Consider the following 24,754-nt stretch of genomic DNA (forward strand, 5'->3'; position numbering starts at 1 on the left):
AAATTTGACTGATAATGACTCGGAACTAAAATTGTTTAGTATCATATTTACTATAGAATCACATTTTTTATTTTTCAAAATTATCATTTTTAGAGTTTTTTCTCTCTCTAAAAATTAACTTTATTTCTCATAAAAAAACAATGTCTAAATGACCTTAAACCTCAAAAAAAAATTAAAGAATTAAAGTTGCTTAAAATATCATTTAATTTTTAAAAAATTTCAAAATCAAATTTGGACAAATAAATTTTTTGCCAACCACAGATACCGATCTGCAAAAAAAAAAAAAAAAAAAAGTGAAACCACAGTATTTGAAATAAAGCATACAACATGTTAAGATACATGTTCAATCAAAAGGTTATACATCTTCAATGAGTGTGTAGTACTAGAATAGATACATGTCAATCGAGAGGATATATATCTCTAACCAGTGTATAACAATCATTGCTTGTCCTCCCCAATAATTTCGTGGAGTGGTGTGATTGGTAATACGTGCTCATGATTATGATGATATTCTTCTGCTGCATCAACCCAACAGTAATTTAAACTTGAGGAAATAACTCGATTATCCGTATTTATATTTGTCGAAATCCTTCATAAATGAAATCTTACTAATAAGCCTCAATCACTCCCTCTCCATTTCCGATGTGGGATTCAGTTCATTCCTGCACCCATCGTCATCCCTTAGGACCGCTCCTTGCTCAGGCCTTCTATCCCGACGCCACCCATTCCGGACTGGGTCGTTACAGGCCCACCAACTTCCGCCTGGTTCGTTCCCGAACCACACAACGTACGTGGAGAGTCATCTCTTATACCAATTGTAACAATCTGGTCGAATACCATGTAGATATTGTCCGCTTTGGCCCAAATCTAACACCTTAGGCCTCACAGCTTTAAAACGCGTCTACATGTATTGGATTATGATCTTACTAATAAGCTCCAATCACTATCTCTCAAATTCCGATATGGGATTCAGTTCATATCGCCATCCCTTAATTAGGGCCGCTCCTTGCTCAGTCCTTCTACCCCGTCGCCACGCATTCCGGACCGGGTCGATACATAAACAATTACTAAGAAAAAATTAATTATAATTTCCTTAATTTAAGCATTAAACATGTGTTATACAATCATAACCACACAATAATAATATATATACATATTGTAAAATTAAATTTTTCTAAAATTCCATTCCATTATTGCTATATATAAGAAAAATGTAATTACTTAAGCAGACTCAGCAAAACCCAATCGGAGATCACCAAAGTCGAACACAGTATGAAATGCTCTTATAAACATATCTCCAAGAATCCTGGACATAAATACATTTTAAATTATTCAAATGTCAGTAAATCAAATGTAAAAAAGAAAATAAAAAACTATTAATCTTTTATTTTTGTCACATTAAATCTTTAATTATCAAATTAGCTAATCGTAAATATAAAATTCAATTAATAAAGCGTTACTAATTTAATATGTATCTAAAATTATATATTTGACAATTCTTAATTGGAGTTTCTTTTATAACAATATGATACATATATAAATTATTTTATAACCGTTAAAAATGCAAATTTTAGAGGCCGATGGAATAAATAACTTATATTAACAAGATTTTATGTCAAAAGGAAAACAGTTATTAATGTAATTAACGTTGTTTACCATTGAGGAGATCCTGGAAGATTGGAGTCCGAAGATGTGAATCCACTCATACAAACTTTAGCCATACCTTTTCCAACTTTCAACATGTACTGCAACACAATTGGTTTTAGTAACAATAAAAATACTTGCGGAAGTTCGTAAAGAATAATACTAATAATTTATCGTTTGATATTCTGAACTTATATTCAGATCTATCATATATTTAAACATGTTAATTTTGGACTTTTGACACCATTATTTGTTTACATGACATGAAATGTGTTTAGATGAAAGTTTGACTTTATGGTGTCATGCCAATTTTAAAATCTGTAAAATCAGCAAATAAGGGTGTCGATGTCTAGAATAATAAAGTGAATTCAAAATAATTGTTGAAAACAATTTACAGAAAAGGAAAAAAAGCAGAATATTTATACTCGGCAACAAAGAGAAAGCAAACAACAAAAGGATAAGGAATAACAGTCATACGAGAAAGTGAGTAAGTGGGCCTAGGCCGAGCATAAGTTGTGAAACAAAGAAGAAGTGAGCTTAACAATCCCCCTCAAGATGGAGCTCCAAGACGAGCAAGGAGACCCATCTTGGAGAGAGCAAGAAGAACGACTCAGGCATTTGGTGAAGATATCAGCCAGATGATAAATAAGTAGCAATATGAACAAGGGAAATGAACTTCTGATCAACACAATCTCGTGCAAAATGGAAATCAATCTCCACGTGTTTTGTTTCCTCGTGGAACACATGATTTATAGTGATAGTGATAGCAATAGCAATAACTGATTTTCTATCACAAGATAAGAGAATTGGGAGAGGGACATGAATTTGAAAATCCTGCAACAACAATTTAATCCATTTTAACTCATAGAATATGGAGGCAATACTTCTATATTCAGCCTCAGCAGAAGACCTGCTAACAACACTTTGTTGCTTCTCTTTCCATGAAATCAAAGATGATCCAAGGAAAACACATTAGCTAGTTAAGGATCACTGAGATGTCTTGCATACTGCCTAATCAGAGTCATAATAAACTTCAATAGAAAGCTTCTCATGTTGTTGGATAGAACAAACCATTGGATAGTGTTCCTTAAAGGAACTTCAAAACATGAAGAGCATCATGCAAATGTGTCTGGCATGGTTTCTGCATATGTTGACTTAATTGCTATATACTGAAAGCAATGTCAGGTCTAGAGAAACCAATGTATAATAACCTGCCAATGATTCTTCAAAACAGACTAAGATCATCAAGTTGGTTTGTTGTATCTGAAAATAACACCACTGGATAAAGAGCTTGAGATAAGATTTGCATTTTGAAGTCCATCATCTTCAAGCAAATCTGTAATGTACTTGCATGATAAAATGAGACCCTTTGAAGATCTTGCAATTTCAATTCCCAGAAAATACTTAATTGTGCCAATGTCCATGTTAGTAAACAATTTGTGCAAAAAAGCTTTAACAACTTCAATTTGAGTAAGATCAATACTCCCTATAAGGATATTATCAACATAGATTAACACTGCAATTGATAAAAAAAGATGTGTGAAGTAAGAAAAGATAATGATTATTAGAAGAACTTTGAAAAACATACTCTGCCAGTTTAGAGGTCAGCATCTTGTGCCATTGGCGACCTACTTGTTTAAGTCCATACAAGGACTTGACAAGTTTACAAACTTTGCTAAAGAGAATTCTGTCATAACCAGGAGGAGGGAGCATATAAAGGTCTTCATCAATTACACCATGTAAATAAGATTATTTACATCAATTTGGTGTATGTGCCAATTCATCATAGCGCCAATAGCAAAAAATAATCTAACTGTCACAGTTCGAGCAACTCGATTAAATGAATCATTAAAATCCAAACTAGGAATCTGATTAAATCCCTTAGCTACTAGTCTAGCTTTATAACGATCCACTTCACCAAAAGGAGTGTACTTGATGTGGAAAACCCATATAAAAGTAATAGATTTCTTACTAAGAGGGAATCAACCATGTTTCATGTATTGTTTGTTTCGAGTGCATCAAGCTTAACTTTCATGGCTTATTGCCATTCAGGGGGTTTAACAGCTTCTTTGTAGGACTTAGGCTCTTTATGGTGAGAAATGTTAGCAAGAAAAGCTTTATGGCCAAGGGAAAAGTTATGCAATTGAGGAAAAGTTATGCCAAGGGAAAAGTAAGATTGAAGCATTAGTGAATTTTTTCCATCCAAACAGGAGCAGTATGTCTAGAAGATCTTTGAGAGGAGGTGAAGAAGAGGAAGATTCAAGGATAATGTCAGAGTCAATAGCAGGTAAAGAAGAAGGAGAAGAATTAAAGATAATTTTTTGGTCAATATCAGGTGTGGGAAAAGAAATAGGGGGTGTGATAGTTTGAGATTTAAAAGGAAAAATGGTCTCATGGAATATGACATCCCTAGAAGTAATAATATCATTACTCTCCAGGTCCAACACTTTATGTCCTTTAACTTATGGTGTAAAACTAAGAAAAATGCGTTGTTTAGCCCAATAGAAAATTTATCAAGCAAAGGATAGAGTTTATAGAAGCACTGACACCCAAATATATGAAAAGTTTCATAATTAGCTTTCCTGCTATAAAGCTTAAAATAAGGTGATTTCTATCCAAAAATTCGACTAGGGAGGATATTAATAATAGTTGTTGCCATCATAATAACTTCACCACAAAACTGTGTAGGAACCCCAACATGTAAAGTAATAGCTCTGACAACTTCTAAAGGATGCATGTACTTCCTCTTAACTGCACCATTCTGTTGAGGTGAATAGGTGCACGTTCTGTGATGAATAATATCCTTTGTAGTAAACAATGATGCACATGACTGATTTAGAATTTTGCTACTAATATCACTACAGATAATTTTCACAGTAGACTGAGAATGGGTCTGTACCATAGTAAGAAAACATTCAAGAGCTTTAGGTATATGTGACTTCAATTTAAAAAGGACAACCCATGTAACTCGAAAAAAATCAGCTACTATTGTCCAGAAATGTTTTGCACAAATTAGTGACATAGTTTTATAAAGTCCCCAAACATCGATGCATAACAACTTGAAACAACTAACACTTTTAATTTCACTATGAGAAAAAGAGAGAAAGAGAACCTATGTATCTTAGCATAAGGGCAGACTATGCAATTTTCTAACTACAAGAAATAGAAATATCTAAAATATGACCGAGGCAATCAAAATTGACATGTCCAAGTCTCAAATGCCAAATGTTAGTATCATGTTTAGGTTGTTCACAAGAAACTATAGCAGAAAGATGACATTTTTGAAATTTATGCAAGACAACCGAAGAAAATGAAGTACTTTCAAGTAAGTACAAACCATCAACTAACCAAACCACAACTATCACCTCACATGTCAGTTGGCCCTTGTTATCACCATTTTAGATAGAGTTTTAGAGTCTAGTTTAGCACTATTTATATGCTTTTATCGATGTTTTCCTCTGCTTTATAGTATTTTCTGCCTTATCTCGGTATGATGTGAGTTTTAAGCTATTTCAGGTACAATTGGGCCTCGAAATGAGAGAAAAGGAAAAATTCAACATTAGCAACTCGACGAGTTGCGACACTAACACGGCGAGGAGTCTTACTTCAGAGTCAACGAAAGATAAAAGAGTCAACCTTGAAGAAATCGTGACATTCAGGTAACTCGGTAAGTTAGACACATCAGCTCAGCGAGCTATGGTAGAAATAGAAATTGCTTTCTATCAAAACTCTAATCCAAGATGTTCGGTCTTATTCGACTTAGATCACTCTATTCTGATCACAAGGAGGCCAGAAGACCTACTAGAGATCAGAGGACGACCTAATCACTATAAATAGGAGCTTTTATCAATGTGATGGAGATAATTAGTAACATAGCTTTAGTTTACATTTCGTTCTCATTTGTATTTCGTTTTACATTAGTTTTATTCAAGTATTTTGTTCCATTTATCAAGGAGCTAAACATTGGTTTGTCTTTCATCCCTGTTTATCAATTTAAGTTGATTAATTCAAGCTTCTCTTCATCTCCATTCTATTTTGTCTTATAATATTGAATTAACAACCCGGCTTGATGAACATGGGTTCGACATCAATCCATCTTACCATGTCTTTGTGTTTTAACTCAAACATGAGCTAAACCACTTAAAGCTAGGATGGAGGTGAACCGTGTTTGATGAGTATGAGTCGTTAATAAGTGTATACACTATGTTGTAGGAAGAATAACGAGAGAATTAGTTAAAAGTATTTGCTTACCTCTAGCTAAGACACGTAATCAAGTAATTAGTTAGAAAGGTTGAACTATGTAATCTAATCAAGTAACTGATTCAACCGAGTAATTTAACTATTCATTTACCTTAACCAGATAGTTCGACTTCGTGGTCTACGTTACGGCTAAGCCTTAGATTTCATAGTAATTAATGCTTCCTAGCACATTTAGGGATCATCGACCTAAGGGTGTTAGGAGTAGAGTTAATAGTTCTAGGTCGGAGTTATTATCTTATTAATATAAGCTACCATCACGAGTTAGCTTCGTTACACACAAGGTACACATATTAGTCTATAGGAATCAACACGGGGATCCGAAGTCTTAACCTTTCTCACTTATACATAGACAAATCAAATATTAATTCCTTTGCTCTCTAATTAATTTATAGTTAAAAGTTATAAATGTAAATCTCAACAATATTATCAATAGAAATCTCATGTTGGTTTTTAATGCACAAAATCATTGAATAAGCTTTGTTAATATCAGGTAACGACTCCATAATCAAGATTTGACTTCTAAATTGATCAAATTGATCATTGAGTCCCATTAAAAACTAGATAAGCTTATCCTCCTCTACTTTTCATGCAATTTTGTAAAAGGCATTGCAAGAACATCTTCTAACTCCATTACAACGACATTTTGGGAGCGGACACATCAGAAACAATTCGTCCCAAAATCACTTCAATTTGTTAAAATAGATCACAACAAAGAGGTTACCTTGATTGAAGAGATCAATCTCGCGTTTAATCTTATATAACATAGACTATTTCTATCACCAAACCGACTTCAATTTCCTTCCAAAACAACTTTTGAAATTGTATTGATGATCCATGAAGAAAGGAGACAATCATTCTTTTTCCACTTTCTGTATTCTGTTGAATCAACTAAAGGAATTTCTTCATTGTCGAGAATGTAACTCAACTTATCTTTAGTAGTAAGGACTCGAATCATCACGTTACTCCAGGAAAGATAATTCGAGATTGTAAAAGAAATGTTGATAAGAACTAAGCCTGGATTATCAGATCCAGAACTTATAATCATCTGGTTCGTATTTTCATAAAAATTGTGATCTACTTCTTCAAAAGATGGATCACCATCAAACATCAGAAATCAATTAACATTAGCACTTCTGCTGCCTCTTCCAGCACGTCGTCCAACCATCTTTAGAATATCTCAGGAATAATGAAGTGGATTCAAAATAATTGTTGAAAACAACTTACAGAAAAAAGAAATAAAACAGAGTATTATACTCGGTTGCAAAGAGAAAGAAAACAACAAAAGGAAAAGGAATAACGGTCATAGAGGACGCGAGTGCCTGGCCCGAGCACAAGTTGCGTAACAGAGAAGAAGTAGGGTTAACATGATGTCCGAAATTGACAAGTTTAGATATATGATAGGTCCAGGTATAAATTTAAGGTGTCAAACATTAAAATGAGAAATTTAGAAATAAGCCTATTTTTTAGGCTGCAATTTCGTTCTTATCATTTGTTATAGTTCATTTTTATTGTGTGAGTAACAAAATAATTTTTTTACACAACACTAATGTTTATAAAGTTCAATGTCAGAGATAAATCTACATTGGCCAAGTAATAGTAAACTAGTACTTACAAAATGGTAAACTAGTATGTTCTATTTTTCCTGTTAGGTAGAGGTAAATTTATCTCGTTTGGAAATATTAAACGTTTTTTCTATTTCATATGTTAGAGATAAATCTACATTTTCAAAAAAAAACCAAAAAGACAAATTTGGACCTCCCTGATTTATATAGGGTTTTGCTATTCGTCGCCTCTATTTTCCTTACCGTCGCCTCCTGTTTGACATTTTTGCCCTTTTCATTTTTCATTCAAAAAAATGAAATTCTCTCAACCCCGAAGAACAAAACGAAGAAAAATCATGCCTCCAAAACAATGAAAAATACTTGAACATCTAAGTTTCGTATTAACCAATAATCTGAAATTTAACGAATTTAACTTGAAACGAACTTTTTTTTTTCGTTGAATTTACTCTAAACGGGTAGCCCATACGGTCCGGTCCATGGACCGACCGTATGAACTACCAGTTTTGCCTAGGCAAAATCGGGTAGCATACCCCTTTTTACCTAGGCAAAACGGGTAGGCTACCCAAAATCGGGTAGCCTACCCGTTTTGCCTAGGTAAAAAGGGGTAGGCTACCCGATTTTGCCTAGGCAAAACTGGTAGGCTACCCGTTTTAGAAAAATGGATTTAGTTTTTTTTAATTATAATAAATATTAAAAATTAATTGGACGCCTCAATACGTATTTTTTATTTCCAATTTATCTATACGTTTTTCTATCCAATCAATACATAATTTATCAATAATTGAATTTACGTTCTAAAAGATAAATAAATATAAATTAACAAATAAAAATTAATTGCACGCGTTATTACGTATTTTTTTATTTCTAATCAATAATTTATATATACGTTTTTTCTATCCAGTCAATACATAATTTACGTATAATTAAATTTACGTTCTAAAAGGTAAATAAATATAAACCCTTACCAAATAAAAATTAATTGGACACTTCAATACCGTATTTTTTATTTCCAATCAATAATTTATCTATACGTTTTTTCTATCAAATCAATAAATAATTAATTAATTTTTAATATTTATTATAATTAAAAAAAAATTAAATCCATTTTTCTAAAGGAAAACGGGTAGCCTACCAGTTTTGCCTAGGCAAAATCGGGTAGCCTACCCCTTTTTACCTAGCCTACCCGTTTTGCCTAGGTAAAAAGGGGTATGCTACCCGATTTTGCCTAGGCAAAACTGGTAGTTCATACGGTCGGTCCATGGACCGGACCGTATGGGCTACCCGTTTAGAGTAAATTCAACGAAAAAAAAAGTTCGTTTCAAGTTAAATTCGTTAAATTTCAGATTATTGGTTAATACGAAACTTAGATGTTCAAGTATTTTTCATTGTTTTGGAGGCATGCTTTTTCTTCGTTTTGTTCTTCGGGGTTGAGAGAATTTCAATTTTTTGAATGAAAAATGAAAATGACAAAAATGTCAAACAGGAGGCGACGGTAAAGAAAATAGAGGCGACGAATAGCAAAACCCTATATAAATCAGGGAGGTCCAAATTTGTCTTTTTGGTTTTTTTTGGAAAATGTAGATTTATCTCTAACATATGAAATAGAAAAAACGTTTAATATTTCCAAACGAGATAAATTTACCTCTACCTAACAGGAAAAATAGAACATACTAGTTTACCATTTTGTAAGTACTAGTTTACTATTACTTGGCCAATGTAGATTTATCCCTCATAGCCTCTTAAAGTTAGTGAAAGCTCAACCAGTGTAGATGGTAAATCACTGGTTGAAATTTCACAAATTTTAAATAGATTATTAAAATGTGTCAAAATAAGTTTACGAGTCATAAACAGATCGTGTCAACCTACTCTGCTGACATGTTAAGAGTCAACTTTGATACATGTTGACTTATTTAATTCGTTTAACATTTAATATAATAAAATTAATTAAAAAAATGATAAATTTTAAATAAAACCCCCTGTGGTTTCACTAATTTTCAGATAAAGGACTGTGGTTTACTTTTTGTCAAAACAAGGATTCAGGTTTCAAACTTGGATTAATGCTATTAAAATCATCTTTAACGACCTGAAAATGAAAATTTTCAAGAATTAAAGTTGTTCAATGTCATATTTTCTATGGAACTACATTTTCAATTTTCGAAAATCATCTTTTTTGGAACTTTCTCTCTCTAAACATTAACTTTCTCTCTCTTTACCAAACATCATCTAAACTAAACAATCTCAAAATAAAAAAGTTGAAGAATTAAAGTTGCTTAGAATAATATTAGTTCTTAAAATATGTCATTTTTGAAGTCGTCAAAGGTGATTTTAATAGTATCAATCGAAAAAGTCCTTAGTTTGTTAAAGTTGAAAACCTCAATCCTCGTTTTGACAAAAAGTAAACCACAGTCTTTTATCTGAAAATTAGTAAAACCACAAGGGTTTTATTTGAACTTTACCCTTAAAAAAATTATATAATTCACCGATTCATTAAACCCTATTAACCTATTATATAACAAAATCAACTAAAAACCCATTTAACATTCTTCAACATTTATTAATAAATCCAAATTTTTAAATCTAATTCAACATAACTAATATTTCCAAATATACATAATACTTTAAGAAAGTATGGAATTCAAACATACAAACCAAATTCAACGACTTTACACACTATACTTTAATAAATATATTATTTACAAAATGTTTTAAGAGTTAAACATGTTAGACAGGTGTGTCAACCCGTAAATTGACTCGTTTATTTTTTTTGGTTAATGTGTCAATCCATTTATGACTTGAACCCGTTAAGCTTTAACTCTAATGTTTTTATTTTACGGGTTAAACAAATCATATTATCGCGTCATGACATATTTTTTAACAGCCATATGAATTAATAAGCCCTTGAACTACACAAGTAGTCAAGAAAAATGTGGCACTTATAATAATATGTAAATAATAGTTATAATATGTAATACGAGAAATTCTATTATAGTCCAGATCCATATTAACTTAGCCAATTAGAATCTGATCATATGGCATGTCATACGTGCTAATGTGTCAAGTTTTGATTGTTCGAGTTCATTCACATAAACATGGACCATTAGAAAAAAGTGAAACAAACCTGGTCAGGCATGAGATTGAATGGTTGAGCTCCTATAACGAAGCTGATATTTGGCATACTTGAGAGTACGGCACAGTTAATTACTGGTTGGCTCTTAGGACTTTGTAGGCTTAAACATAACTGCCAAATGATAAATACTCAATTAAAGTTAACACAAGAATTAATTAATATAAACAAGATAAAATTTTATTCAACATAACTGTCAAATTTGAAACTTAGGTTGTATTTTTTTTTCGAAAAATATTGTGTAGAAAATATTTTCTTGATTTTTCAATGTTTGTTTGTTTAAAAAAATAAATCAATGAAAATTTTTAAGTTGTCAACAAGAAGATTTATGAGAACCTGTGTAAAATGTTTTATGTTTTTTAAAAGAGTAAAATATTTTTCTAAATTTTTGAATCATACTTCATTCATTTTTACTCTTTTGAAAATAGTAACTATTCACCACTTCTTCTCGTTCCTCGGTGTTGTAGCCAAACACAAAAAAATTCCTTACACGATATTTTCCAACAATTAAATGGGGTATTATACCAAACTCAATTAATTGTGAAAACTAGTAATGAGTAGCTCTGTTCACGAGTTTGTGTCTCGTGAGCTTGGCTTGGATAATGAAATTTGACCTTAAACTCAATCGATCTCAGGTCCATTAAAACCCGTCTATTTTTTTGGGCAGACTTAGAATTTATAAAAATAGCATGGTCTGACTCGGCCCGACTTGCTCTATTAATATTAATTAGTAAATATATATTTAAATATTTATTTTTAACTATAATTTTTTATTATTATTATTGAGAATTATATATATATATATATTAAGTGATTTATATGGATTGAGTTTGAGATTTATCTATAAACTCGAGCCTACATCGGCCCAAATCTACCTAAATTAGCAGAATTCTGGATTAGATTTGGACTGAACATTTTTAGATAAAAGCATGTTGGGCTTGACCCAAGTCGCACCCAGCCCGAGCATGAACATGTCTAGTAATGAGTCACACCTTAGTTAAATGTTTGAATGCCTCCTTCTTTGTATGCCCTTGTCTAAGTAGCACTTGAGCCCAAGACACAGCTATCTCACACGCAACACATCCAATGTCAATATTAGTAGATGATCCCTCCACCATAGGTTTAATCCCCCTGCTACATATAGATATACATAATTAGATGAATATTTTACGGAAATGGAAACAGATATCGAAAATTATGTGTTAGAAATAGACACCTTGGAAACACTCCACGACATAACTCAAGCTTCGAGCATATCTTAGAAGGACGTATAACCTAAAGACAATAATTACGAGAAAAGTTAAACATGCTTGAATACTTTATTAAATACAAACTATTTGTTCGTGGGTTTCGGTATTTGTTCATGACCTATCTAATAGGTCGGGTTTAAACATAAAAAAATTTAAATAGAAATGACCAATTTGGCATTAATTGTAAGTATAAAGTATAAAAGTATTCCTAACGTTGTTAGTGAAGAATAACTTTATTTATAATGTCATAAATGATACAATTGAGAGTTTAATTGACAAACAAAGGGAATTTAAAATATCATTAAAAAACAAATATTATATCCTTGTATTTGATACAAGTTACTTATCGGTTGGTTCAGAATAAAAGATTATGAGTTTTTTACAATTTCAGAATAAATACGAAGATGACTATCGCTTCAAATTTGATGAAATGTTTGGATTTTTTTTACAACGTGCATAACACAAGAATTCTATTGTACACGTGTCTGTAATCTGTTACCAGGGACAGATCCAGGGGGGGAAGGGGGAGCTTGAGTACCCACATGTCATCATAAAACACCAAAAAATTTATGAAAATGTGTACGAGGCTTTAATTTTTTATATGTAAAAGCACCCTGAAAATATTAATTTAGCAACTATAAATCACGAAAGACCACCACAAACACTCACTGTCAGTGAATCCTAGATCTGCCACAGTCCATTACTGTGTACTGTGGAAATAAAAAAGATTCATGAAAGAGGACATGATTCCGTTAATAATATTTGAAATGGCCTAGCTTGCCAACATTAGATCCTCAATTGTATTATCCATGACGTTATGGATAAAAATGCTCTTAACTGACAATATTAGATATATAATTTTTAGAGTTCGTAGAGTTCAGACACATTTTTAGAGAGCAGAATCGTGTTGCTGATCGCTTGGCGGCGGCGGGCCATGAAGGGACGTTAGGCGTTACTACCCTTCCTGTTTCCCCTAGTTTCATCTCTCATCTTCTCTTAGAAGATAGGATTGGGGTTAGCTTCCCTAGGCTAATTCCTGGGTAGTTTGTTGTTATTCGTTTTTCTTTTCCTTTTCTACCAAAAAAAAAAAAGATATATAATTTTAAAATAAAATACATAAGGAGGTAGGTCTATTTGGGTTGAGCTATTCGGGATTAAATTTTCAAATTTAAACCTAGAATAGCTAGAGTCCGATTAAATTGATAATAGATTGAGTTTAATGTAGACTACATATTTCTCGATATAAACCCGTAAGTCTGACCCAGTCCGACCCATGAGCAATCATTAGGCATAATATGGAAACAAAAGAGAATAGGTTTAGAAGTAAATCTGACCTGAGTTACCAAAAAAATTCTTTTATACATGTGTCTGTAATCTGTTTATCGATGAGTGTTTTACGCACATGTTTTGTAGAAATAACAAAATTCATGATTGAGAACAAGATACCATTAATAATGTCTGAAATGATCCAGTTTACCTTAGTTAGATTCTCAATTGTATCATTTATAACATTATAAAAATACCCTTATACATAAGGAGGTCAGCCCGTAAGATCTAGCTCAATCCGACCGATAAATAGGTTTAACACGATAAACAAGTTAAAAAAAAGAATAGGTTTAGAAGTAAAACTGACCCGAGTTACCAAGAAATCCCAAATAACATCTCCATAGAGTGAAATAACTTTCTTACATTGAGCAGTTGAGACACCTTCTGCTCCAATTGCTCTATTGATTTGTTCCACAACAAACTATATAATATATACCCAATTTTTAAAAAATTTAATTGATGAAGATGGAGATTAATTAATTTATGTTAAAAGATTGTATGAAATATGTATGTTACCCCTGGACCACCAAGCAAGGCTGTTCCCGAATCTATAATCGCAGCGCAACCATAACTTCCACAAGCACCTACGAAATTATAGAAACCCGTTATTCTTTGACCTTACTTATTAGCTTAAGCATATGAATCAAAAGACTCGGTATTAATTTCTCTTAGAATTCACAAGCACCTATAAAATTATAGGAAACTCGCTATTTTTTGACTTTATTTATCAGCTTAAGCATATGAATAAAAAGACTCGGTATTAAATTCTCTTAGATTTAGCGATCCAAGATTTTAATCTTGGCAATGTTATTTGATGATAAGATTTTAATACTTGGTAGAATATGCAAATTTCAATACGAGTTGTGCGGGTAAATTACATATGTTATAGAACAATGCAATCAAATGGAATTGTATTACTAAAAGCTCTTGAGAATTACAGTTAGATCACTGCTTTATATAGCAAGTGATGAGCAAAGAAAATGGCGCCAAAACAGTTGGCAGGTGATAACAGAAAATGTAACAGAAAGGAGAAAAGGATATAGTGTGGTTGTGTGCATTACAATATGGTGTGCATCACTTAATAGACCAATCAGCAGGCTCCAACACGCCTCCCTCAAGATGAAGCAAGGTTAATGCTGCGGAGGTTCATCTTGACAAGAGCAGGAGACATCTGTGTATAGCTTAATGTCTTAGTAAAAACATCAGCTAGTTGAGCATGAGTGGATACATGAACTAACTTTATAAAACCTTGATTGACACATTGTCTCGCATAGTGACAATCAATTTCGAAATGCTTAGTAGTGTCATGTAGAACAGGGTTTTTGGCAATTGAGATTGTTGCTTGACTGTCACATGAAACTAGTATAGGGAGCTCCAGTGGGAATTTGAAGTCACTGAGCAAATAGGATAGCCATTTCGACTCTGCACATGTTGCTGCCAGACTTCTGTACTCAGCCTCAGCTGAAGATTTGCTGACTACACTTTGTTTCTTAGTCTTCCATGAAATTAGAGATTCTCCAAGGAAGATGCAAAAACCAGTTAAGGACCTTCTAGTGACTTGGCAGCCCCCCCAATCTGAGTCACAGAAGGCCTGCAAAATGTGTGTAGCATGAGTAGGATAGAATAAACCAGTATATAGAGTACCTTTTAGGTATCTCAAGACATGTAAAGCAGCTGTAAGATGGTGTGCTTGAGGCTTTTGCATATGTTGACTGAGCTGTTGAGTACAATATGCAATGTCTGGCCTTGAGAACCCCAGATACAAGAGTCTGCCAATAATCCTTCTATAGAAGGCTGCATTAGAAATTTCTTCACTGGTTATAGATAGATCAACTCCAGAAGGAAAAGGACTGGCAGCAGGCTTGGCACTCATCATATCTGCATCCTTGAGCATATCAGTGATGTATTTCACTTGTGATAACATCATTCCTTCTGCAGTCTTAGTAATTTCAATGCCAAGAAAGTAAGTAACTGACCCCATGTCTTTAATAGTAAAAAGATCATGTAAAAAGGCCTTAACAGCAGTGATGTGAGCAGGATTTGAGCTAGTGATTAAGATGTCATCTACATAGATGATGATGGCTGTGAACTGATTAATATCACTATGCTGTTGAATGAACAAGCAATGATCAAACACTGATCTCCTGAAACCAAAACCTTCAAGTTTGGTAGATAGCTCCTTGTGCCACTGTCTACCAGTCTGTTTAAGGCCATATAAAGACTTTACCAGTCTGCAAACTTGACCATTTGCTTTCTTATAGCCTGGAGGAGGGAGCATGTAGAGTTCTTCATCAATGGTGGCATGTAAGTAGGCATTGTTAACATCAATCTGATGTACTTCCCAGGATCTAATTACTGCCATTGCTAGAAATAATCTAACAGTCACTGCTCTTGCAACAGGGCTAAAAGATTCATGGAAATCTATGCCTTGAATCTGTTTGAAACCCTTAGCCACCAATCTGGCTTTATATTTATCCACCTCTCCATTAGGTTTGTACTTGACTCTGTAGACCCAGCTAGAGGCAATAACCTTTTTCCCTTTAGGTAGAGTACATAGAACCCATGTTTCATTCCTTTCTAGAGCATCAATCTCCACATTCATTGCTTGAATCCATGTTGGATTAGTAGCAGCTTCTGTATAGTTTGCAGGTTCCTTGTGCTGCACTATTTTTACCATAAAAGCCTTATGAGTTTGAGAGAAGGCTGCCATAGGAAGTACAAGAGGTAAGGAATGATCAGTTAGGGGTTGATGGGTGGATGGATGTGAGAAATTGTTTTCTGCACATAGATGAACATAATCAGACATCCAAGTAGGGGATTTGGAGACTCTTTGTGATCTTCTGAGGGAAGGGTTTTGGTCTGCAATAGGTGGTATAAGATGTGGAGAGGGAGATATAAGCATTCTGGTTGTTTCAGATGGTGCAGTGAGAGTTGTAGACTGCATTTCAGCAGGAAATTGGGCATTTTGAGCATAAGGGAAAATAGTATCATGAAAAATGACATCTCTGGAGGTAAAAATCTTGCCAGATTCCATGTTGTAGACTTATAGCCCTTTTTGCCAGGTGTATAACCAAGAAAAATACCCTTGATTGCTCTAGTATTCATTTTATCAGTACACTGCAAATCCTTGTAGAAGCACAAACTTCCAAATACATGGAATACAGAGTAATCAGGCTGTTTGTTGTGAAACCTGTAATAAGGAGATTTCCACTCCAATAGTCTGCTTGGAAGTACATTGGTGATGGTTGTAGCCATAAGAACAGCTTCACCCCAGAATTCAACTTGCAAACAGGCATGTAAGTTGATGGCCCTTGCTATTTCAAGCAAATGTCTATGCTTTCTCTCAACTACTCCATTTTGTTGAGGAGTATAAGAGCAGCTCTTCTAGTGCACAATTCCTTTGTGATTGAAAAGTTCACTGCATTGTTTGTTAACAAACTCTCCACCATTATCTGACCTCAGAACCTTGACAGTTGCATCATACTGAGTAGAAATCATGGCTAGAAAAGCTTCTAATGACTTGAAAACTTGTGATTTTTGTTGAAGCAGTATTATCCAAGTGATTCTAGTAAAATCATCAACAATGGATAAGAAGTATTTAGCACCAGTAATTGTAGGAGTGTGATATGGACCCCAGACATCAAGATGTAGCAGCTCAAATCTAGCTGCAGTCTTCACCTCACTTCTGCTAAAAGAGAATCTATGCATCTTTGCACATGGACAGACTTGACACTTGTTTGAGTTTGTTTTGAGCTCTATTTCATCAATGTGGCTCAATGCTTCAAAAGAGGCATGTCCAAGTTTCAAATGCCATAAATCAACACTATCTGTAGGACCATCTGCAGTGCCAGTATCCAATGCAACACATGCCTTTGAGTGTGACAAGCCAAAAACTTGTTTTTAATCTTTTCAGTGAAAGATGTAGTATCCAACAGATACAACTTGTCAGTCAGCCAAGCTACTGCAATAACCCTGCCAGACCCTTTCTTCTGCAGAGTATAACAATTTTCATAAAAAATAACTTGAATCTCTGACTGTGCTAAAAGTTGACCAAAAGATAATAGATTGTACTGAAAACCTGGGACAAACAGTACATCTTGCAATGTCAACTCAGCATGTAAAGGAACTGTACCTACATGGCTTACATCCTGCAAGGAGCCATTAGGTAAAGTAACTTTCTGAATAAAAGAGATTTGCTGCATTTGAGTGAACCAATCCTTTTCTGCACACATATGAGAAGAGGCTCCACTATCTATGATCCAGCAAGACTGATGGTTTCCATAAGAAGTTTTTGCACAGCAGGCAAAAGCATTAAAATCAAAATTGCTATGTAAAGGAGAATCTGCAGATGAACTTTCTGTAGATGACTTTGATTTCATGTATTTGTACATCTGACTAACCATCTTAGCCATTTGTTTGGTATCTAGTTCTTCCTCCTCAGAACTATCATTATTCAGGCCTATAGAAACAGCATTAGCTCTAACAATCTTCTGTTTCCCTTTATCTTTCCACCAATCTGGATATCCTACTATTTTGAAGCAAGTAGCTTTTGTGTCGCCTGACTGATTACAGTGTTCACACACTTCATTCTTCTTGTTATTCTTAGACTCTCTCCCTTTATCCCCTGAGCCATGTTTGGAAGAGCTAGAACCTTTACCATAACTGGCTATTTCAAGATTTTGAGTATTGGAGATATCTCTTTGATGTTCAATACGAAGCACCATAGAATAGGCTTTGTGTACATCAGGGAGAGGGTCAGAGATGAGAATCAATTGCATCAATTTATCTTCCTCAGAAATCTCAGCTAATCTCTGGAATGCATTACAAGCACAGGATTTTCCAGCATTACAAATGCATCCTGGCAGGGGTCTAAGCATAGCTAGTTCATCCCAGCATCTATTTAGCTTATTATAGTAAAGCATGAGAGACAAATTACCTTACTGAAGATTACTGATCTCGCGCTTGATCTTGTAAAGCATAGGGCCATTGCTCTGGCCAAACCTTCTTTTCAGCTCTTTCCACAGAGCACCAGCAGATGTGATATGAAGAAAGCCATCAGCTATCTCCTTTGAGACTGTGTTAACAATCCATTGCTGCACAAGACAATCTTTCTTCTACCAGCGCATGAAATCTGGAGAATTGAGCGCAGGATGAGCAAGATCAGCCTGAATATACTTCAATTTGCCTTTCGCAGTGAGCACACGAATCATGGCACTGCTCCAAGCCAGGTAATTTGTGCTAGTCAGCAGAATATTGATGAGCACCAAACCAGGATTTTCTGATGATGAAGATCCACCATGTTTGGAGGTCTGGGAAGCATTTCCCTTCGATTGTGAAGCAGAAGCAACACTATCATCGCCACTGGATTCACTAGATGAATCGGAGAGATCATTCTCTTGCCGGAGAGATCTAGTATTCATCCTTTGACCGCCATTGTTCTTCTTTTTCGCCATGATTGAACGAAAATGAGAGGAAAATCAACCTAAATCTGATACCATGTCATGGAACCGATTGAACTAAAAGCTCGAGCTAATAGTTAAGGTCCAATCATATATCTTATATTAATCTCCGACACACCCTCACACGCAAATGCCCATTGGGCTTGCAGCGTGCACAACACAGGCCCATCCCGCCATGTGTTCATCCCGCCATGTGTTTTATTAATTCCACAAATTAATGAGGTTGCCGGGACTCGAACCCTCGACCGTTTGGTCATAGTGGCTCTGATACCATATAGAACAATGCAATCAAATGGAATTGTATTACTAAAAGCTCTTGAGAATTACAGTTAGATCACTGCTTTATATAGCAAGTGATGAGCAAAGAAAATGGCGCCAAAACAGTTGGCAGGTGATAACAGAAAATGTAACAGAAAGGAGAAAAGGATATAGTGTGGTTGTGTGCATTACAATATGGTGTGCATCACTTAATACACCAATCAGCAGGCTCCAACATATGTGGTGTACAACATTTGTCCTATTTCACATTTTGGTGTACAACCTTCAATTTTGCAGATAAAATATGGTAGTGGATAGGAAAGAGTGGAGGGAGAGAATTTGTGTCGCTGACACGACTTGATTTCACGGTTTTATATGATGGTTCATGTTAGCCGACCCCGAATCATTTCGGGACTAAGGCTTTGTTGTTGTTGTTGTTGTTGTATTGTACATCACGTATGCAATTATCCCGTGTTGCGTATGATTTAAGTTCAAAGAACATTTGCATAATTTTTAGTCATATTGTTTCTTAAAGAAAACAATTGAATTTGAATTTCTATTCAGAAACTTAAACTAAATAAGTGTTGAAGAAGTTTTATAGTATTTCTAGAGTTATAGAGCTAGTTGGAGTTCAGGAGAGCCGGAACTCTCCTGTAGCGACACCACCCCCGAGGAGCGGTAGTGTGTCGTCCCCTGATAGCTCTCAATCTCTCTTGGGGTGTCACCCCATTAGAAAATAAAGGTGTTTATCCAAAAACGGTTGGATATCTTTATTTTTTTAGCTTCCAATATGTTAAAATGATGCCATTTAGGCATATAGAAAACCAAAATAATACAATTTAAGTCCTAATGTTTGTCAAATGCCATAATTAAAGTCCTCGCAAATAAATATTGATACATGAGTTGATTGTGTCATTAACCCCTCTATATCTAGGCTCAATCTTTAAAACGTCATGTGGCACCTAGGTGTAGAGAGGTTAAAGAAACAACATTTGATATGCCAATTTCTGATGGTGAAGGCTTTAATTATATCATTTAACAATACTGAAATTGTGTTGTTTGTATAAGGACTAAGTTGACTTTTTTTCCTAAAAAACTTAATAGTACTATTTTAGTATATTACCCCTTTATTTTTAATTGAATAATTGAGATTTACAATATGGCTTCTGACGTACGAAAAAAGAACTTATCAATAATCAAAAGTCAGAATCTATCTAAACTTGGTTAAAAAACCTACTTAGCCTCTTGAAACTATGCATCGTTATCTCATGAACTTGTTAAAATGAAATGATTAGCTCTTTATTACTACGTCACAGAGTAAAAGACAAATAAGCAAGTTGAAACGTCTAATACTTTAAACAAGTTCAGGAGACCAACTTATTTAAAAGCCAATAGACAAGTTTAAGTAAGTCTAAAGGGCCGATTTGTCACATTAAACAAATTTAAAAAACTATTAAGACATCTCCAAAATTCAGGAAACCGATAAGTTTTTTAAACCAAGTATAGACAACACTTGAGATTGCATGACCATTACCTAATGATTGGCTTTCGACTAGAATGTCATCCACATCGAACTGAATTTGAAAAAAACCCATCAAACATCATTAGTTTAATCGAAAAACCGAGACCATTTTAGAATTTCTCGTAATCAAAATAAATAAAAATATTTTTATTACCTGCCAATAACCTTTTTTGGTAACAGGAACATAAAGATGTTGCCCAGTAAAATGTTTTTGATCAACACCACCAAAAACAATCTCACCTCCTATTACAGCATTTGGATTCTTACTCAACCAAATTGAGAAAACCTTCTCTCTTACAAGACTTTGATTCAACATATTGTACCTACAATTTCCATCATAAAATTAACGCTTTCGAGACACGAGACGACGATATCCGACCAATGAAAAATTGACAAGTAATTAAGTAATATATGAGTATGTGCCTGTTTTTCATTGGTTGGATCCATATGAACCGAGACCATTTTAGAATTTTTGATATAAGCGGAAGACAAGGCGTACCAAACAGGAACGGCATTTTCTGCCGAGAGTTCTTGAAATCCAAGTCCCAGCATTCCATCGTACTTCATTGCAATAAATTCGTTACCTATTTGTGTTGCTTCAATGAAGTCCTGAATAAAAAACATAGTAAATGTTGTCACAAAAATATCACCAAGGTGGATGCAATATTAACAAGTTGAGAACCGAGACCGAGTTTCGGTAGGCTCGGCTTGGAAATGGGTGAGGTCGAGTTCGACTCGACCTCAAGAGAATCAAATATAAGCTGGGAACGGTTTGAGAATGGCTCGAGAATATTTTTGAGCTCAAATTTGTACTTGAATACATGTTTTAACATGTATTATTTAATGGCCTAATACACAAATAACCTTTGAACTTGTCCAAATGTTGCAACTGCCCCCTCAACTTTCAATTGTAACAACTTACCCCTTAAACTTGTCCAATTGTAAAACATAACCCCAAATTGAGAATTTTTTTACCTCGTATTTGAAGCAACCGTAAAAAAGTTTTTCCGGATTCGTATCATGCCAAAGATCTGATTATCATACTCCACGATCGTTGCAGATTTTGTATTTCATGTGTTTCTTTAATTGCAGTCCATGTTAGCAATTTGGGGTTGTGTTTTACAATTGGACAAGTTTAAGGAGTAAATTGTTACAATTGGACAAGTTTGAGGGGTAAGTTGTTACAATTGAAAGTTGGAGGGGGCAGTTGCAACATTTGGACAAGTTCAGGGGGTTATTTGTGTATTAGGCCTTATTTAATTGCAGTATTGTAATGAAGAAAACACCAACTTTAAACTTAAAATCACAAATTTAATATATAGTTTACAATAAATTTATTTTAAATTAAAAACTAATGAAATATATATAATAATTAAAAAATAATCGAGTCTCTTTACAAGCTACAAGGTCAGATTTGACTTTTTAATGTCTCAAGCCGATCCCGAGCTCGAACAGTTTATAAGTTATCTTTACTCATTAACATCTTTGAATGCAAATAAATCGAAAATTTATATTTTTTTCTGCAACATGCAATATTGTCAGAATTGGATCAAACATCAAATCGGATTTATGAGTTATGAGTCACTTGTTTAATGATTCGAATTGATTGGACCAGATGACGTAATGAATAAATAATATATATTTTAATTTTGTATAAAGAGAGTTAATTATGAAAAAATAAGACTTGAGATACAAAATTTTCCAAAAGTATTTTTCTTTTGTTTTAAATAATATTTAAAAATAAAATAAAATACCGAGGTCAAATCGAGTCCTAGTTGGACTGTCGGATCCTGGTTGGACTATCGGGTCCTGAGTTATTAAATATTAACAAATCCAATATGACATAAACCGGAAATGTGATTAGTTCCAGATTCGACCGGTCGAACTGACCGGTCCAGTCCGAATTTGATAACATTAGATTTTTGTGAATCTGAATCCAATTAAAATTGAGTGACATATATTAATTAAGAAATTATTACTTGAGCCTCGACAAGAAGATTTCCAATTTCAACATTTTCTTGACTGAAGAAACCTGAAATTGATCTCCATCCACTATTTATTTTGCCATACGTTCCTGAACCACGTTTATAATTTCAATCAGAATAAATAAATAAAGATTAATTTAAATCATGTAAGAGGTAGGAAATTCTACCATAGACCGGGATTAATATTGGTCCCTCTACTTAAATAATGTCACATCAATAGTTGAGTTAATATAACATCATCTGAGTACTGGTCCTAGTCTATTATAGAAATTTTCGTAAGGAAATATAAAACTATTAAGACCAAGTGCTTACCATTGAATAAGTATGTTCTGGATTTATCTGAATCATACCTCTGGCGAAGATAACATGGAATCTGTAAATAGTAAATGTGTGTAATTCCGTAAACATTAGGTTTAATATTTCATTGTTTTGTACGTGTAGACTAAATTGTTCTGTAAAAAACCCAACTTACAGAAAAGAAGCATTTAGAGGAAGGAAGCCAGAGGTTAGAACTTCCGGTATCGAAAGCGACGGTGAATCTCTGGGGAGGAGTGCCGATTCCGATTTCTCCATAGTATTGAGTATTCAATGTATTATCAAGTGGTATTACTTCCGAATCCGAATCACCAAGCCTTATGTTAGCATCTACTTCTCCTTTCTTCAAACTTATCCTCACTACTTCTTCACCGTTACTGGGACGAACAACCAGAAGAAGAACCAAACATGCTAAATAAAATCCTAATTTCTCAACTTTCTTCCACATTTTCGATTAATCAAATTCCTGTCATAGAAAAAAAGGAACTTTATCTAACAATTGACTATCAGCGACGAATAATTCCGTCATCCTTGAGAAATTTTGAATATATATAACTAACGACAGAAATATATGCTTAGCGACAAACATTTACATCAGTATTTCTAATTGTTATCATTTGGCAAAAAAAAAAAAGCATAATTAAGCCCCCGAACTTTGTCTGTTTTAAGAATCAAGTCTCTAATCAATTATTTTTCCATATTGAGCCATTGATCATTGATTTTGTTATAGATTTAACCCTTATTTAACTTTTCCATCGACTTTGGACGACAAGCGTTAAGGGATTCAACCTGCTGATGTGGAAATTTTTACTTCGATGTGGACAAATAAAAAAAAATAAGCTTCTTGATTAGGGGCGAGTAAAAAGTAAAAAGAAATTAGAGAAATCGATTCTGAGTAAATTTTTCTAAGCTGGAAATCTAGTTTGGAAGAACCTGCTGGAAGTGAATTTTGATATTAGGGGAGAATAACGATTTGGTGACTCTGATGTTGGAAATCGCAAAATTGGAAAGGAAAAGATCGAGTTTGGAAAAACCTAATGGAAATTAGTTTATATAATTGATTTACTTTTTTACCTCTCCTAGTTAAGAAATTCTTATTTTTATTTATCCATATAACAACCTGAATTGCCCTAATGATGTATTTAGCACAAACTCGATGAAAAAATTAAATAATGACTTGATTCATAACATACTGAATGATTAAGAAGTCAATGTGGAAAGATAGTAGATCAGTGACTTTATGATTAAATAAAGACAAAATTTATAGGCTAATTATGCTTTTACCTTATTACTTTTACTCCGATCACCTCCATGACCCACTTTTTCTCGACCCCAAGTATAGGATCGATTTTACTCCTAAAATTGGTTAGTAGGATTAATTTAAACCAAAATAAAATTAGGGTATTAATTTAGTCATTTAATTTGGCATCTAGTGTGAAACTAGTCGAAAATAACACGTATTAATATATAATTGATAGTCATTTTAGCTTAGAAGGATATTTGTAATTCAACTTAGAAATTTGTTTATCTTATCAATTACATATAATAAGAACATTCAATTGTTCAAGAAACATGAATAAATTAATTGTTATCAATACTTATATAGCAATCAAATTTTATTTTTTTTCAAATTATTCATAGTGAATTGAAAATATTTTAAATAAAATGAAAAAAAAAACTTACTTGTGATCAGAGAAATAAAACTTGCGAGAGTCTTCAATCTAACAATTTAGAAGCAATTTAAAGTAGAAAAAAAAATAAATAACCAATTTCAAGATCATTGTACAATAATATTTATAGTACCAATTATAATTTAATTATATTCTTCTCTTTTTTTTCTCATTAATTATTGCATTACTTTTCTTACTTTTGTTCATTATTCATGTATAATAATTGGTGATAATTTTGAATTATTGATAACTAATACCATAACTTCATTTATTACATCTAACCACTGTGTATATGATGATTAGTAGTATTCATTGGATCCTGAATGGCCAAACCGTTAGATCTAGGTTCGTTAAATCTATACCTTAGAATGTTTTGGAT

General features: G+C 33.6%; 1 protein-coding gene across 3 annotated transcripts; it reads right to left on the minus strand.

Moving 5' to 3' along the window:
- Positions 1 to 1,078: 1,078 nt before the first annotated feature.
- Positions 1,079 to 24,475, minus strand: LOC136205874 (cyprosin-like). Of its 3 annotated transcripts, XR_010676115.1 has the most exons (15): positions 24,389 to 24,475; positions 22,863 to 23,171; positions 22,703 to 22,763; positions 22,385 to 22,479; positions 20,905 to 21,014; positions 20,560 to 20,728; positions 20,418 to 20,457; positions 13,683 to 13,750; positions 13,474 to 13,587; positions 11,807 to 11,865; positions 11,583 to 11,724; positions 10,585 to 10,704; positions 2,856 to 2,980; positions 1,657 to 1,745; positions 1,198 to 1,306 (listed from the first exon to the last, which is right to left on the minus strand). XR_010676115.1 is itself a non-coding variant. In XM_065996712.1 (14 exons), the coding sequence occupies exons 2-14, from the start codon at positions 23,151 to 23,153 to the stop codon at positions 1,222 to 1,224; spliced, it is 1,440 nt and encodes a 479-aa protein (XP_065852784.1). In that variant the 5' UTR covers positions 23,154 to 23,171; positions 24,389 to 24,475; the 3' UTR covers positions 1,079 to 1,221. The 3 variants fall into 3 exon arrangements, 2 of the variants coding, with proteins under 2 accessions (XP_065852784.1, XP_065852783.1); XM_065996712.1 differs by lacking the exon at positions 2,856 to 2,980 and having other exon boundaries at positions 1,079 to 1,306; positions 11,583 to 11,721; XM_065996711.1 differs by lacking the exon at positions 2,856 to 2,980 and having other exon boundaries at positions 1,079 to 1,306.
- Positions 24,476 to 24,754: the final 279 nt, after the last annotated feature.

The sequence above is a fragment of the Euphorbia lathyris genome, chromosome 9 (genome assembly GCF_963576675.1).
Source record: "Euphorbia lathyris chromosome 9, ddEupLath1.1, whole genome shotgun sequence".
NCBI lineage: Eukaryota > Viridiplantae > Streptophyta > Magnoliopsida > Malpighiales > Euphorbiaceae > Euphorbia > Euphorbia lathyris.